The sequence below is a fragment of the Eschrichtius robustus genome, chromosome 2, assembly GCF_028021215.1.
Source record: "Eschrichtius robustus isolate mEscRob2 chromosome 2, mEscRob2.pri, whole genome shotgun sequence".
Classification (NCBI taxonomy): domain Eukaryota; kingdom Metazoa; phylum Chordata; class Mammalia; order Artiodactyla; family Eschrichtiidae; genus Eschrichtius; species Eschrichtius robustus.
The window spans coordinates 79,784,461-79,802,257 of NC_090825.1; the positions used below are offsets into that span (position 1 = coordinate 79,784,461).

General features: G+C 33.3%; 1 protein-coding gene across 2 annotated transcripts in view; it reads right to left on the minus strand.

The window, feature by feature from the left end:
• CHD1 (chromodomain helicase DNA binding protein 1) overlaps positions 1 to 17,797 on the minus strand; it is an 85,196-nt gene that overhangs the window by 3,787 nt on the left and 63,612 nt on the right. The window contains exons 26-35 of one of the 2 annotated variants that reach the window (XM_068535677.1): positions 17,017 to 17,147; positions 16,180 to 16,318; positions 15,806 to 15,956; positions 14,346 to 14,468; positions 13,416 to 13,544; positions 12,711 to 12,974; positions 12,206 to 12,346; positions 8,121 to 8,299; positions 1,037 to 1,133; positions 23 to 74 (exon numbers count right to left, since the gene is read on the minus strand). In XM_068535677.1, the coding sequence (XP_068391778.1) occupies positions 23 to 74; positions 1,037 to 1,133; positions 8,121 to 8,299; positions 12,206 to 12,346; positions 12,711 to 12,974; positions 13,416 to 13,544; positions 14,346 to 14,468; positions 15,806 to 15,956; positions 16,180 to 16,318; positions 17,017 to 17,147 (1,406 nt within the window). The remainder of the gene's footprint in view (positions 1 to 22; positions 75 to 1,036; positions 1,134 to 8,120; positions 8,300 to 12,205; positions 12,347 to 12,710; positions 12,975 to 13,415; positions 13,545 to 14,345; positions 14,469 to 15,805; positions 15,957 to 16,179; positions 16,319 to 17,016; positions 17,148 to 17,797) is intronic. The other variant, XM_068535678.1, reaches the window with a different exon arrangement.

Genomic DNA, 17,797 nt, shown 5'->3' on the forward strand with positions numbered 1-17,797 from the left:
ACAATTAGCAAGACTTACTTACCTGGATTTCTAATCACTTGAGTATTCAAGTTGCTGTTCTGGTCATTATTTTGCTAAAATAAATGCACATGTGTAAGAATCTTTTAAGTGGCTTCAAACACCCTTATAAAAAACAGGATACAGAAAATCCTTATGCTAAAAGAAGTTCTCAAGATATTAGAATGTACAAATGTAATATTTGCAGATATTTTTTAAAAGCATAAACTATTTGTCCCATGACTTTTTAAAAAGTTTGACTTTGAAATAATTTTAGACTTACAGAAAAGCTGCAAAAATAGTACTGAGGGTCCCCATATGCTTTTTACCAGCTTCTCCTACTGTTAATATCTTATATAACCATGGTATAATGATCAAAACTAAGTAATTAATACTGGTACAGTACTATTAACTGAACTACAGACTTTATTCAGATTTCACATTTTTCCACTGAGATCCTTTTCCTCCAGAATCCAATCTGGTACTCCATTATACTCAGTTTTCATGTCTTCTTAGTTTCCTCCAAACTGGGACAGCTCTTTAGGTTTTTCTTGTCTTCCATGACCTTGATACTTTTGAAGAATACTAGACAGCTATTTTATAGAGTATTTCTCAATTGGGGTTTATCTGATATTTTCTCATGATTGGATTGAAGTGATGCTTTTTTGCCAGGAATTCCACAGAAGTGATGTACCTTTTTCAGTACACAATGCAGGGGCTTCATGATGTCAATATGTCTTATTACTGGTGACATTAACTTTGATTGCTTGTTTAAGGTGGTGTGAGGCAGGTTTCTCCTCTACAGAGCTATTATTTTTCTCTTTGTAATCAATAAACATCTTGGAGGAGATACTTTTAGACTATGCCAATATCTTGTTTTCTTGCCCACTAATTTTAGCTTCCCTTGGAGGATCTTACTTGCAACAATTTTTATTGTGAGATTTTCTATTTCCTTCATTCCTTCTACATTTATTAACTGAATTCTTCTGTAAGGAAAAATGTTTCAATAACATAAAGAAAAAATGATGCATTAATTTACCTGAGATTCCTGCCGTTTTTTAATAGCATGCTTATATAATTTATGTAATTTTCTTGCATCAAACTCAGTAAACTTAGATACAAAAATCCACAGGTTTCTAGAAGAAGAAAAGGCAAATTAGTCTGGTGGAAAATATTTAGCTTTTTAATGAAATCCCTTCCCTCTACACAGAAATATACACATCTTAGCCCTCTATGGAACACAGTCTCAAGAGATTATTTCTAGCATTTTTTTTTTTAAACTTCATATATGGATAAGATTCCAAATAAAACTGGACATTGTTAACTTTTACTTCTCTTTCAAATTCCTTCATTTTACAATCTTTGGATTTGAAAAGTAGTAATCAATCCTAATTTGAAACCAAAGGGAAGTAAACTTACAAATCAGGAAGGGACTCTTATAGTGGTTCAGATTAGATACAAAAGGAATAAACTATGTTAATAGTTTGAGTAAAGATACCATCAGATAATATGGATTAAGCCTGTGAACGAAAGGTCCTGAATAATGCATTAAAAAGCAACTGTCATTTTATAATTGTGATGTAATTGTCATGAGAGTAACATGATCAGACACTATAAACCAAGGACAGTATTGTATCTTTAGGTCTCTCTTCCCATTCCCAAGGCTGGGATCAGTAATTGATCATGGTACTCCTTCATGATAAATTCAGATGCAGTCTCTGAATCCTTCTCAACACAGCTTCCTCAGAGCCACTAATAACCAGTGACACTTGAGTTGAAGTCTATCTGCCATCACTGAAAAAGTAACAGCTTCATATATTTACAATTTTTTCTTGAACCACTAGCTTTACAGTAGGTATGTTAAAGATTTTGAATCTTGCTTATATAAACAGAGGAAAGAAATTACTAATTAGCCAATGATGGAGGTTTAGTGGACTACCCAACATCAACATCTTTGCTGAGTCAAGCAATAGATTTTAAGTGATTTTTAAAAAATAATAAAACTCTGTGTGTGTGAATAATGACTTCCCAAAAGAAAGCCATCTCTCAGGATATTAATTGAAGAAAGAAGGCCTAAGGAAGCAAAAATTCTTAGCTAGAAAGTAACTATTCTCATTCTTTTTTATGGGAGAAATAAAGTTATACAGAAGCACTTAATTGGGGGATTTTTAAAAAAGATTTATTTGTTTATTTATGGCTGCGTCAGGTCTTAGTTGTGGCACGTGGGATCTTTCGTTGCGACGTGTGGGTTTTCTCTTCTCTAGTTGTGGTGTGCAGGCTCCAGGGTGCATGGGCTCTGTAGTTGTGGTGTGCGGGTTCCAGAGCGCGTGGGCTCTGTAGTTTGTGGCCCGCAGGCTGTCTACTTGAGGTGCGCGAGCTCAGTAGTTGTGGCACGCGGGCTTAGTTGCCCCGCAGCATATGGGATCTTAGTTCCCTGACCAGGGATCGAACCTGCGTCCCCTGCGTTGTAAGGCAGATTCTTTACCACTGGACCACCAGGAAGTCCCAATTTGGGGATTTCTGAACAGCTGAGACATATTTCTCTCAAATACCAAGCATCAATTGCCTATGACTACAAAACATACATTGTTACAAAGGCTTGAATGAGAACTGTATAAAGTACGTAACCTGTGTCTGGCTAGGTACTTTATACAGTTTTTATATTTTCAAAGCTCTTTTCTATTACTTAATTCCACAAATAACCAGCCTTTAGGTAGGCACAGTCAATGTAGCAGACAATTTTTAAAATAAACGAACAAATGGGGTAATGAGGCTAAGTGACTTGCCTAAACTCATACAGCTAGGTAAGGCTAGAAGGCAGGGCTCTGGCTCCTAATTCTCTTTCCACTAAGATGAGTAATTCCCAGCCTTTTGATTTTGGACATCGATATGTGTGAAGAGCTGCTTGCTAGCAAACTCCTAAGTGTTAGTAAACTTTGGAAATCAGAAATCTGTGAGTCATACAATAACTGCAAAATTATCCCAGCATATGTGCATACAGAGATGGGTATCTGGTGATTTTCTAAAAGAATTCTTGCCAGTGTTGTTAAGACAGTTGTGGCTTTCTCAAGTGTTTTCTTTCCTTTCTTTTTGTTTTATTAATTATAAATTACCATTTATAATTAAATTAGTTTGTGACAGCTCTTTGCTTAACTGTGTATATGATGATACCTATTCCTCATCAATATTTTGATCTATAATTTTACAAAAACTAGACTATAAAATTGTACTGCAGTTTAAAGAGCAGTCACCCAAACCCTTATATTTAATGTGCATATGTGTGTGTAATACTCTCAAAATTTGCTTCTATAGTGATACTTCATATAGCCTGTAAAATTGGGCTATTTAAATAAATTATGGCATATTAACAGGCATATCAAGTTATAAAGACTAATATTAGCAGGCTATTTTAAACTAATGGGACATTTTCATAATACATATGCATAGGCTATTTTGTTTCTTAATTTTCAACATCATGAAAATTTTCATACATCAAAGATAAAAGAACTTTACAATGATCACCCATATACCTAATACCTAGATTCTCTTATTAGCATTTTACTGTGCTTGCTTTATCACATATGATTCCATTATGTCCATCCCTCTGTCAATCCCTCTAGTGTTTGTTTGATACATTTCAAAGAAAAATTATAGGTATTAGTATATCTCCCCCCTAAATACTTCAGCATGCATATCATTAACTGGAGTCAATATTATTTAGTTTTTTCTTTTGAAACGCTCTTTAGATTATACTACTCTCGGTAATCAATTATCAATGAAACGAAAGAATGAAGAAATAGCTAATACCGAGTCATGAAAGATAATTCTTTCAACAAATTTGATAAAAGTTTATCAGATAGCAGTTGGGAAAATTAAATCATTCAACAACTTCAATACTAAATATAGTAAAATCTCTGTAATTTATATCTAACTTAATTAGCCAAATCCTATTATTATCCATTGTTTGTTTGACATTAAATTAGAACAGCTTATTTAAAAATTAAAGTATCAAAACACTGATTAAAAATGGGCAGAGAACCTGAGCAGGTATTTTTCTAAAGAAGACATACAGATGGCTGAGAGGCACATGAAAAGATGCTCAACGTAAGGGAAATGCAAATCAGAACCAAAATGAGATATATCACTTCACACCTGTCAGAATGGCTATCATAAAAAAGGAAAAACAAGTGTTGACCAGGATGTGGAGGACATGGAGCCCTCATGCACTGTTGCTGGAAATGTAAATTGGTGCAGCCATTATGGAAAACAGCATGGAGGTTCCTCAAGAAATTAAAAATAGAGCTACCATATGATTCAGCAATTCCACTCCTCCGTACTTTTCTGAAGGAAATAAAAACACTAATTCGGAAAGATATATGCACCCCCATGTTCACTGTAGCATTATTTTTACAATAGCCAAGACATGGAAGCAACCTAAGTGTCCAACCATAGATGAATGGATAAAGAAGTGGAACACTCTCTCTCTCACACACACACACACACACAAATATTACACTGCCATAAAAAAGAATAAAATCTCGCCATTTGCAACAACATGGATGGACCCAGAGGGTATTATGCTAAATGAACTACGTCAGACAAAGACAAATACTATATATTTCACTTATACGTGGAATCTAAAAAAACAAAACAAATGAACATGTAACAAACAGAAACAGACTCACGGATACAGAGAACAAACTAGTGCTTGCCAGAGGGAAGGTGCGTAGGTGCATGGGCAAAATAGGTAAAGGGGATTAAGAGGTACAAACTACCAGTAAGAAAATAAATATAAGTCACAGTGATGTAACGTACAGCACAGGGAATATAGTCAATAAATATAACAACTCTGTATATTTACAAATCACTATGTTATATACCTGAAATTAATAGTGTAAGTCAACTATATTTTAATAAAAATAAAGTAAAATACAAATTTGGTCCTGTTTAAAAACAAATGAAATTAAAATTATGACTAATGTTCAAGGGGCTCTATTAATCTATAAAATACTTGAGTTATTTATTAAAGATAAATGAGTATAATCTGGTTTTCATTTTGTTACTGCAACAAAAGGCTAAAAAGAATCAGCATGTCTTTAAATTGTTAAGAATACTGTTAGGGCAGTGGTCACCAGAAGATATTAAAACTTTCACTATAGGTATGACATTAACCTTGAAATAAAATTTATAAGCAAACTTAGAAAAAATTAAATGATAACTGAGTGAAGTGAAATCCACAGCAGCTGAGAAAATTCATCGCCTTTAAATGAATTTATAGACTATCTCTAGACTATCTACATTCTACAGTTAACTCAAAAGAGTAGAAGTAGGAATTAATAAACTGTGTTTTTGTTAGTAATTAAGTTTCTTTTTAAGAATACTTTTTCCCTAGAAAAAATCTAGTTGAAATTAGATTCTGGTCCTAATTATATCACCTGCTGAATTGTGTGATCTTGGGCAAAACTCCAGACCTGGAACTAGCGTAAGAGTGAGCATCTTGTTGTTAAAGTTCATGCCCTGTGCGCCTCCTTGGCCATACCCCAGTCCCAGCCCTACAAAGCTATTCACCTGAGTCCATTTTTTTCTTCTCTAAAAATGGAAGTATTAACTATTAAGATTTCCTAAATACAGCATTTTTAAAAGGATCAATTAGAATGAAGCATATGAAAGTACTTTGATATACAAATGAAACACAAATACACATTATTACGGTTATCACTTGATTATAAGTGATTTTTAAATAAAAACTAGTGTTGCATTTCCTCACTAACTATTCATTTGGTCAAAATATTTATATATAAACATCTATAAGCAAGAAATAAAGCAGATAATTATGGTTACTGTAAAAGTTTGCTTAACATCAACTGCTGTATAATTATGGGTGAAGTCCCTATCTTTAAAATTACAGGTAAGGTCTTGATCTTCCTTCCTTTTGTAGAATCAGTAACTGTAGCTGTGTTCTGTGGGGTGGAGTGGAGTAGGGCAGGGTGGTCAGAAGTTCAACCTTAACACAAGGGACTCTCCCTTGCTTCTACATTTTTCCCCAATCTTTCTCTAAGACAGCACTCAGACCAGAGCAAAAACGAATTTGCTTTTGAAATATTTTTCAACGGGGGTCTTTCTGTTCGCCTTTCCCAGTTAAAGGAATCTGGTATAACCAGAGACAGTGGCAGCAGGAATAAGTACCAAGGAATATGAAATCAAGGTAGATGAGAGCTAAATGGAAGAAAAACAAAAGCTAATTTGCCTAGCTGGGTAAAAAGAGGAATACAACCTTGGGAGGTAAGGGCGAACACAAAGAAAAATGTCTCCTGGCTATTTGGTCTCTCTTCTTTTAAAGGTTTTTTTACCCCCCCTCCCCCATTTCCTAATAAATAACAACCTAAACCTGAAATAACATCCAGTTGTATTAGTCGACATGTAATTTCAACGAGATGCTGCTTATTTCTAATCTAGAAAGCAGGTAAAATAGATATTCTGCCTTCTTCACAACCTCAAAAATCTAAACTCTAATTATATTAAGGTTTAAAAACTGGTATGTAGTACACAATTAAGTTTTGTCAGAGAGAATATAAGCTCCTTTACACTAAAAAGTAGAAAATAACTTTAATATAATCCTTTAAATTAACTAAATTTAGCTTTAAAAATAACTCACTGCATTTCCTTTTTTTCCCTAATTTTATCACAGACAAGCAACAATCAAGAATATGTCCGGGAGCCACTGACAGAGAACATTTATTTAACTTTGGATCTTAAATATAAAAAGATAGAGGAATTCCGCTATATTCTCATTTAATCCTAGTATATATAATTAAACTCTACTGTATTCATGTCCTGTGGTTCTGTACTTTAGGGGTCCCTGTGTGAGTTGATAAGAGCTTGAGAAGGATGGAGTAATTCTATTTTACGGTATTTAAGGAAAGCAATTAAGCTCCGGTGTATATATATTCCAACCATAAATAAAAGATTCAACTAGACACTATGAATAGTACTTGAGAATTATTGCCTCTCATTCTGTATAATATATCTTATCATTATCCTTCAATAACTGAAAAATATGCAGTGCCTTATCATTTTACAGATGATAATACTGGGGGGCTCATAGATATTGGTAACTGTTTAAGGTCACAAAGCCAAAAATTAGCCAGGATGGAACTAAGCATGCATGTCTTGTAATGCCAACTCCAGTGATCATTCCATGTCATTATAGGCACATGACTTTAGGCTCTTCTTCATGTCTGTGAATGGCTTCAGTTTCTTTAGACATGAGCTCAGTTTCACTTGTTTTCAAAAGCCTAGTGATCACGATCAACTTCTATCTCCTCTTTCTAAAATGGGGGTCCTGGTTGAGTTTAAGAAGAAAAGGGACAAGGATAGAAAATTTTTTTTTAACTTTTGTGTAATCATCATGCCTCCTCCAGAAATGTGTCATTAAAGTTTTTTGTTTTGATATGTAGCTGCACTACATGTAGCAAAGAAATCAGAAGGCTAATAAACAGATGTCTATGACTGGTTTATGCTCATTTTATTTTTTTCCTATCCTGTCTAGTCGTCTGGCTTAACAGTGTCCTGGATTTGGTAATCATTAAGTGATTAGTATATATTATAGCAGTTCAGATTTATAATTTTAAAATCAACTGTAATTTTAAAATCAATCAAATTGCTGCCACTTCTAAGATGAAGAGGAAAACAGAAGTCTGCATTTTACATTGCTTGAGGACATTGAGTTTTGCAAGGCTTTACAGTGATACTTAGAAGATGAATTGCTAAATTTATCTAACAAATTGGTACACCAACCTCTGAAGATATTACTGAGAATAATTTGATAAATTGTGGAGATTTTTAAAAATAAAATGCAATCTGAATTTTAATGAAATGCCTTTCACTATTTATTTAAAGGCAGAGATGCCACCTGTGGTTTATCATGATGCACAATTAAGTAATCACTTATTTATAAAAAGCTTTAAAGTTAAAGGAAAAAGTGAAAGCAATCATCCTCAGGTTACCTTTTTAAACTTTTTGTTACCTAAACTTCAGAAGTAGAAAAAAATTTGAAATACAAGAGACAAATAGATGGTTACAAAATTACAAATTTAACACTTCCTGAAAAATACATCACTTACTTTCTCCACTGCTTGATTTGTTCAGGATTTGTATACTCTTTCAGACATTCCGTGATATGGTCTCCAATTTTTATTAAGCACTGTCTAGTATGTTCCAGTTGTTCTCTTTCTGAAAGGCCTTTCTCGGGCCTATCAAGTTGCTTCAAAGCTGCTTTGACAGGCCTCATTCTTTCTTTACACTTTAAAACAGGAAAATAATAAGAACACAAATACATGTATTAAAACCATGAATTCAACAAAGATCTACTTCTTTCAATGATACTTACTTACCTGAGTAAAGATAGCATTGTCTAATGCTGAAATGAGCATTAAATCTCACCTCACAGCTCTTAAACATCAAGCATTTTTCCTTCAGACTTTATTCAGAAAGCAAGGCTTTCCATTATCATTTATCTTTGCCTAAGTAAAAGCCTTGGATTTTACTTACCTTTTATAAAAATGGTTACTTTTTACACTGTAGAACACCATTCTAAACAGACTTAAAGAACATTAAAATATTTCAGAGTATAACTTAATATTATGTATTGACTATAATATAGAATAAAATGTAAAAAAAGATCTTTATGTAATATATTGGCAAAGCTATTTTTATATATAAATACATAAATAATAATCTTTATATAATATAGTGGCAAAGCTATTAACATCAATATAGCTACAAGTATAACCTGTCTATTCTTGGGGCCAAAGTAGCTAATGATGAATTTTGCTTCTATCATATCTGGGCAGTCAGGGACATGGGGGTAGTTGATGGAAACCAACCTCTTCCTTGGCCTACACAGCACTAGCATGCTAGTAAAAGGACAACACACCCAAACTGTACCATTCAGTAAAGTCCAATTTGTGTAATAAAAACTGTTAACCTTATACCAAAACCAGAATTAAAATATTACTAAAAAAGCAAACTGCAGATAAATTTTATTGTATACAAATGCAAAAACAACTTTATGGTAATTATATCCATGAGTAGCAAGTTGGGTTAGCTTGGGGAATGCAAGGATGGATCAACTACAGACAATATATTTAGTTGTCCCAATGCCACCATTTATTTGAAAAAAGAAATCCTTACATCACTGCCGTGAAGGGCCTTTCTTATTATCAATTAAGTGTCTATATTATATGTGCGAATTTGTTTATGAGTACTTTATTCTGTTTTATTGACCTGTTTCTCCAAATCAGTTGGGAAACTTTCCATCTTTTGTCAGGAATAATTTAAATAACACTGGAATCATTTATTCTTTAGTTAAAATTAGAACTCAGCCAAGCCTAATGTTTTTTTAAAAAAGGGAAATTTTTAATTTCCTTTCTAATTTTTAGTGTTACTCATATTTGTTCTCTACATTTTCTGTTCCTTGTTCAATTTTCTAGTTTATATTCTGCTAGAAAATTATTTATTCAGCATATGTAGGCTGAATACATACTATATTCTAGGCATTGTTCTAGACCCAGAAAACAGAGCAGTAAATAAAACGGAGACCCTGCTTTTATGGAACCTGTAGTCTAGTAGGAGAATAGAGCCAATAAATAAACAAGACATAGTGTTTAAGATGGTGACAACCATGATAAAAAAATAAATAAAGCAAGAAAGAACATGGAGCTTTCTACCTTACTTAAGATTTCAGAGAAGGGTGATGCTTGAGCAGGTATCTAAAGATAACGAAGGAGTAAGCCATTTCAAGCAGAGGGAAGAGCAAGTAAAAATGTCCTACAACTTGTCTGACATGTTCAAGGGAACAGTATGAATTCCAGTGTCGCTGGAACCAAGTGAGTCAGGCAAACGGCAGGAGATGATGGGAGTAAACCAGATGCTGTATCTTTTAGACTATTGTTATGAATCTTTTATCCTGAACGAGAGGGAAAGCCATTCAAGGGTTTTAAACAGCAAAGTAACATGGGGTGACTTTGTTATCCCTGTAACAGTTATTGTCAGTCTGGGTTGCTGTGTGGAGTACAAACCGGGGTACGAAAAGGGCATAGAGTGAGATGGGAAGGGTGAAAGCAGTGAGAACAGCTATGAAGCTATTGAAATAATCTAGGAAAGAGATGGCTGTGGCTTGAACCAGTGTGTTAGAGCCAATATGATTTACTCATTGACTGAATGTGAGTGGAGGAAAAAGAGAGGAATTGATACTAAAATCTATGCTAAGGTCAAGGCCTGAAGATGGGAACTGGAGCAATGATAACTAATATTTATAAAGCACTTATTAGGTACCAGAGGCTGTGTGTTCGTTGTTTTAAATTTGATTCTGACAATAGACCTTCGCAATACCATTCACTCTATTTTATAGAAAAAGAAATTGAAGCTTAGAATGAAATGACATCTGTGAAACCCAGTTTTGACCTCAAACACTTTCTTGACTGCTAAATTATACTGCTATCTAGGAAGGCAGATCAATAAGACATAAGAAAATCAAGAGATGCTAAATGAGGCAAAGATGTCAAGAAAAATGAAGACTAAGACCAGTGAATTTCTTAATAATCAGAGCTATTCCCGAATACAATAAAATGTATATACCAAGAAAATCTTAATCATACAAGCTCAGAAAATCTGGCTCTGGAGTCCATGTTTAAAACTATTCCATTATTCCTTTCCATAATACAAGAGATTTTAAATCATTTATGAAGGTTAATGAAGAAGAAATTCATGCACTGGGCACAAAAGGAAACTTTCCATTTCACTGGTTATATGAACAAGTCAGATGGCTAAGGAGGAAATGTGGGCAAAGAAGAGGTAAGAGGTGCAATTTCACCTACCTCAGTAATGGAGCAGATAGTGTAGGGGAAGCAGTTCAGAAAGAGTTCAGTGTTTTCACCTCAGAAAAGCAAAATCACACCATCACCCATTCCCACCCAATACAGAGGGGGTAAAAAAACCAAACCAAAACAAGAAACCAATAGAAAATGGATAGAGAGGCTAGATTAAGATCTAGGCCATAAATAGAAAGGTTAGCCTTAAAAGTTGCTAAGGAATCACAACATGTGAACCTGGAGAAAAGATAAAAATGAAAGTCAAGAGATAAGATATATGTGCATTCAAGTAAGTAAGATGGAAGACAGGAGCTGAAACAGCTTACCTGGGAATGTCCCCAATATTCTCAGAGATTAGAGGGCTGTAAACAGCCAAAAGTGAGGAGGACAAGAAAACTGTGGTAGGAACTATGTTATTTAAAGAGCATATCTGGAACTGTATTAGGGCATGTAATGGAATCAGTAGGAAATGAATAAATGCGTTCTCAGCCTTAGTATCATCTAGTCAGAGTACACAGCAGGAGAAAATGGGACATGAAGGTGAGCTGGGGATCTAAAAGGACATAGTAGGTCAAACACAAATATAATTTTAGAAGGTGAAAATTTCCATCTTTCAAGTATAGCATTTGATTAGTATCAGTGATAAAACTGACTTAAGATTACACCCATAAGATTATTTGGGTTCCTGAATATATACAGCAAATAAACCCTTTGGAGAAAGGCCAAGATAGATTCTCCCTGACTTCGATGAATATAAAAGCATGGTAGCATGTAAAACCAGTATATTTTAGACCAGTGTTACTCAAAGTGTGGTCTATGAACCTGTGTTAGTCCAAAGCAGGATAGGTACAGAAATTTTAGAAACCTTTATATCAGTTTGACAGTGCAAATTTATACCTACTGAATCTAGTAATACAACACCAGGGTTTATATTTTATATTCTTTTTTTCCTATTTTCATTTTCATTTTTATTTTATTTTCTAAAAACACTGGTCTGTAAAAGATTAGAAAAGAAGGGTCCTTCACTGTAGATAAAAAGCACTGTTATATGGATAATAGGCTCAGGAACTGAAAACTTTAAAATTCTAAAGTTGGAGGAAAAAAAGTTTATTCCCTAAATATCTCTTCTTAAAATCTTTAATTTATGAAGAAGTTTTTCTAGGTTGATTCTAAATTTAGGATACCTTTCAAAATTTAAATCTATTGCTTTTGTCAACTTGAACTGCAATGCTATCAAATTCAAACATATTTCTAAAGTTAAAGTTTTAAAAGATGAATATAAATTAAATAAAATGTTATATGAATTATTCCTAATAACCAGAAACTTTACTACTTACTATGCTGAATGTCTTCTGATCTAGCTCTTCAGATTCTTCAGATATGGGAACTGGTTCACCACTTGCAGTGATATGAACTGGAGCATCCGACACTGAAGATTTCTTAGATCTTTCCTTGTTATCAGACTTGGATTCACTCAACTGATGAAAAAGAGAAAATAAAACAAAAACATAACAACAACAAAGGCAAAAATGATTAACACTTCCAGAAGAACTATGGTCTCATTTTATTCTATAAAGTTTACTCACATTTAACATTCTTATCTATTTTATCTTTCCCCCATTTCATTTGGGGAAACCAAAAATAAAGCTATTCTGTAACATTCCTTTTAGGTAAGGCATCTAAAAAAGGATTCAAACCTGTTCTTCTCCTCTACTAGATACCCATATGCATTTTTAAAGAACTCAGTTATTGAGACTAATTGGGCTGACAGGCAATTTATTCTCCTAAACTGTAAATATCCTGTTGTGTCACTTTCTAAATTTTATATTATGATTTGCATACCTTTTCTTCCTTTATGTCTTTTTCTTTCTGTATAGCTTCTTTTACTTTGTTTTCTCTTTTCTCTTTAAAATCTTTTTCCTTTATATCTTTCTTATCCTCTTTTTCTTTTATCTCCCTTTTAAGTTCTCTTTTATTTTCCTTTTCTTTCGCTTCCCTCTTTTCTTCTGGTTCCTTCTTTATACAAACATCTGGCTCAGGTTTTTCTTCACTGTCTCTTTCTGTTTTAACTTTTTTATTTGGATGTTTCACAGAAGTGATCTCATCCTGAAAAGTGCAAGTATGGCCAATGTATTACTAACCAAATCTCGACAAAGACTAATTTCTTTTCTTTGCATGACCATGGATTGCATGTATGTGGATTCTGAGAGAAGTAATTCAGAATCCCATTAGTAATGATACATGCAATATTTACCTTCCTATAAAAATTAAGGTAAGCCAATCCTATTCAAAATTCATAACAAAATTAAAGGAGACAGAATGTCTTTAAATGGCAAATGTTTGAAAAGGAAGGACCTTTGCTCTATCCCTCTAGTGAAATATAATCTATTGGATGGGTAGAATTCTGTTCTGTAAATGAGACTACATAACAAACTATAAAAAAGAACTTCAGTATCTAAAAGTAAAATTTCAAGCCTTACTTCAAACTTCAAATATGCCATGTCCCCTTTCTATATAACAGGTTGCTTTTCTAAAACACATTCTTACCTTATCATCATCTTCATCAGACTTTTCTGAGGGCAGGGGAGAAGAATCGCTCTTTATTTCCTCTTTCATTTTTATAGACTTCATTGCTTTATTCTTCTTAGCTCTTACTTTCCTCCTTTTTGAACCTCCCTAAAAATAATTATTTTTATTCTAACCAACCCCACAGATTCCATTAAAAAAAAATCTTAAATACCACATCTATAAAGCTAAAGAACACACACTCCAACCCAATCCTTAATCTGCTGGCACTAAGCTACACCAATCTTAGAAAGTTATTATCAACAAAAGTGATATAACTTAATGAATCAAGTACAAATTAATGTGAATAAATGCTAACCAACTGTAATTATTTCTTAAAAAAAAAAACAGAGTAGAGAGAAATAGGAGGGTTGTTCACCTTCCTAAATTATTATTATTTTCAACTAATCCAATGTCACCAGAGATAGCCTTAGAAATTATTTTTAATAGTACATAGGTAGTTATTGACACTGTGGTCACAGGTAAACTTTCAAGGGTTGCTTTAGTTTCCAATCACCTCTCTTTTAGTGTCTTTTTCCTTCTTTTGTGAAACGCCCTCATAAATAAGCTTGGTGATCTTTAATGCTATTCCTTAAGCTGCCCAATGTCGCCAAATGAAACAATAATGGAAGCCTGTCCTCTCAAAAAGCACTCCAATCCACTCCAAAAGTTGCTCCCACTCTCTCTCTAAATACTAGGAAAAAACAGATCCCATTCTGAAAGATAGGACTCACTAGAGTTTTAACATGAATGCTGAGATCATTTAAGGCAAAATATTACCATATTCAAATAAAGCTAAATTACAGATAAACATACTGATGAGCCCATGCTAACCACAGGTGCCTAGGGTGATCAGAAAATTGGATTTATCTTATTCAAAAGTAAACTGCTCTTAAGCATATGTTAACTTACTGCACCAGAAAGCCTCTGAGCTTCTTTTCTTGCAAGATCTTTACTAAGTAATTTGATGAGGTAGTCCGCACGTGTCTGTAACTGTTTTGCTTGTGGTTTTTTATCAGGATCATCTGGAAGAATCTGAAAAGCAATTAATTTTTTCATCTTGTCTTAATAAATAACATGAGAAATAATAATCATTGTTTAAAAAAGGCTTACTCATTTAAAAAATATGTATAATTCACTAACAAGTTACAACTCTTAAAATCTGTAGGAATAAACAGCTTAGAATGCAAAATACATTTTTTATAGCTATGCCACAAAGATTCAATTTCTCTGGGAATGAATTCTAAATACACGAGAAAAATATCCCTCTATTCAAAATGAGACTACACAGTATGAGGTTAGAAATTTCTTTCAAATTTGTAATGGTGTATTGGCATTCAGTGTTATTAAACATCATAATATTCTTAGATTTCCTTCCCTCTCAACAGTATATTTTAAGTATAAAGTATACAAAAATTCCTAGAATATAAAGTATCATCTATCAGGACTTCCAGGGTGGTGCAGTGGTTAAAAATCCGCCTGCCAGTGCAGGGGACATAGGTTCGATCCCTGGTCCAGGAAGATCCCACATGCTGCGGAGCAACTAAGCCCGTGCGCCGCAATTATTGAGCCTGCGCTCTACAGCCTGCATGCCACAACGACTGAAGCCCGTGTGCCTAGAGCCCGTGCTCTGCAACAAGAGAAGCCACCACAATGAGAAGTCCGCGCACCAGAACGAAGAGTAGCGCCCACTCGCCGCAACTAGAGAAAGCCCGTGTGCAGCAACAAAGAACCAACACAGCCAAAAATAAAAAATTAATTAAAAAAAAAAAAAGTATCGTTCATGTAGAAGATGACCCAAAGCATATACTGTGAGGAAACTTTTATAATGAAAACAAACTAATTTTGTTTCACAGTAGCAAATGACAAATATCTGAAGGTTCCCATTTGTCCATGAAGAAGTAAAATATAAAAAGATAAATGGTAAGCATAGGGCAATGCTTCCAATGTTTTCCATTCTAGGCAAAGAAATGATCATAACTAGTGTGGTGGCATCAAATCACCAAAACTCCTAAACATTGTTTGTTATTTAAAAAAAAAAAATAAACACACACACATAAAAAACAATCCTTTTTTGCTCTTGAATAATATAATGACTGAATGACAGACAGGTTTACTTTTAACCTGATACTATGAAGAAAAATATACCTATGCCTTAATAACAAAAATGTAATTTCAGAGGTAAAGCAGAATCTAGAGATCATTTAAATTCAATCCCTTCATGAAAACCAGATTCCAAAGAAGCCAAGGTCACACAGCTAACTAGAGCCATGGTTTCCTGACTCCCAGCTGAGTTTATTTCTAACATAATTTAAACGCAAAAAATTCAATTTAACATCAGTGGTCAACAGAATCAAGAAATATTTAAGTACCTTGTGTGTCAGACTGAGGTCAGGATCCATTTTAATCATTTCCCAGCTTCCATATCCGTATTCGTAGATACCAATTAACAAATTGGAATCATCTTCTTTGCCCCAGTCTATATCAAAATGAGCTGCCTTCGTGTGGCATGGGATGATATACCTATCATTAAAGTTAACAGCCACTGTCAAGTTATAATTGCCTTATTAAAAATTAATTTTGAAAAACATATCTGAGTCATTACAACTTCAAAATACTATGCTTTATTTTTAAAAACATTTTATTCAAATTGGCCAATGGCATAAAAAACATTTTTAACATACATTCATATCCAAATTATTGAATAACAACAAATATTTTACAATGGAAAAAGTAAACAACTCACTGCTTTCTTTCTTCTGGATCTGAAGGAATGGATTTGTGCAACGGTATTAATTCTTCTTCATGGGAGATGACTAGCTTGGCATTCACCTGTACTCCTGATATTCGGAACGTTGGACCCTTTACTTTTCCAAGTCTACCACCTTAATTTATTTGAAAAAGGATATTAAAAAGTATAAAATATATACTACGAAACACAAAGCAAAATATATTATTACTTATATAAATAAGTACTATTACTTATTTACCTATATTTTTAAGTATTACTTATTTGTGTTAAGGGGAGGCTTGCTGGCAAACCTAAATTTCACTCGAGATTTTTCAGTACATACTACTGATTATAATATAGCACACAAAGATTCACAAAAAGCATTTCATGTACTTTAGCAAATGCATAAGATACATCAATCTATTAATATGTCAGCCTTTCTAAATAAGAGTTCCAGTATGATTTTTTTCAGTACATCTAATTACTGAATCTATTTTTATTTAGATAGATGAATTACAAAATAAGTATAATGAAGTAACTATGCTAAAACCATTATCACATGTGTACACTTATAATATCTCATCTATACTAAAAATATAGTACAACTAACAATAATTCCTGATGTTACCTCCCAGCCAGAAAATATACCAGGCAGATGGATTCTACTGCCTTCAATAATACAATTCTGCCGCCCATTTTCTATTACCCAGAAATGGCCTTGCTTTGTTTTATAAAGCATCTTTTAAGACTAATGAATAGGTAACTTAAGATATAATACCTAACTAACTCAATAAAAGCATATTTTGAAAATTCCATTTACCTCTCTTTAAATCACTTTCATTTTAGTATTACCTGTTCGTTCTGTTCCTGAAGAATTGTCCTTTAAAGCTTTAATGCAACCATTATGTACCAATTCTCCTAGTCGTCTGAGGTCTGTCTCTGACTTATCAACTAATTCAGCATCTCGAGCAATTGCATCTAATCTGTAATAAAATAATACAATTTTCAGGTAAATATGCAGAATAAAATGGAGCCATTTAAGACAGATATTATAAGAGTAAAGTTCTATAATTTTTTTATTACTATACACTGAGAAAATATGAATAATAAATGTTCAAAACATTTTTTTCATCATTTAAAATAATTATGTAAGTATTTCATTGTAACTTCATGCAAGTCATCCCAAAATAAAACTGAAAATATCTCTATTTTAAGATGGAGTTTTGGGGAGAAAAATAGAATTAAACCAATTTGAGTCTCTGCCACTCTATAATTAAGATAGTGGTTATAGCAGTTATTGAGAATAACTGTTAAACAAAATTGGTCTTTAAGTCAGAGGCTAGGTTAGCAACCTAGCTTCTCTACGGATGAATCTGCTATTTTATAAGCTTGTGATGAAAAAGTAAGAAAAAGCATTTGAAAAGTAGCTTACAATTATAAAAATGCAAATGTTTTACAGGCCATGTATTTTATAGAAAACTTCATTTGTAGGTAAAACTTTAGAGACTAGAAAGGATTAAGGATAGTACAAAAAGCTTTCAAAAATCTATCTGAAATTTGCTTTCTACAGGTTAACTTTGTAAAAACCTTTTACAGCAAATTTAACAGTAGTACAAATAAAGCTGACAGCATG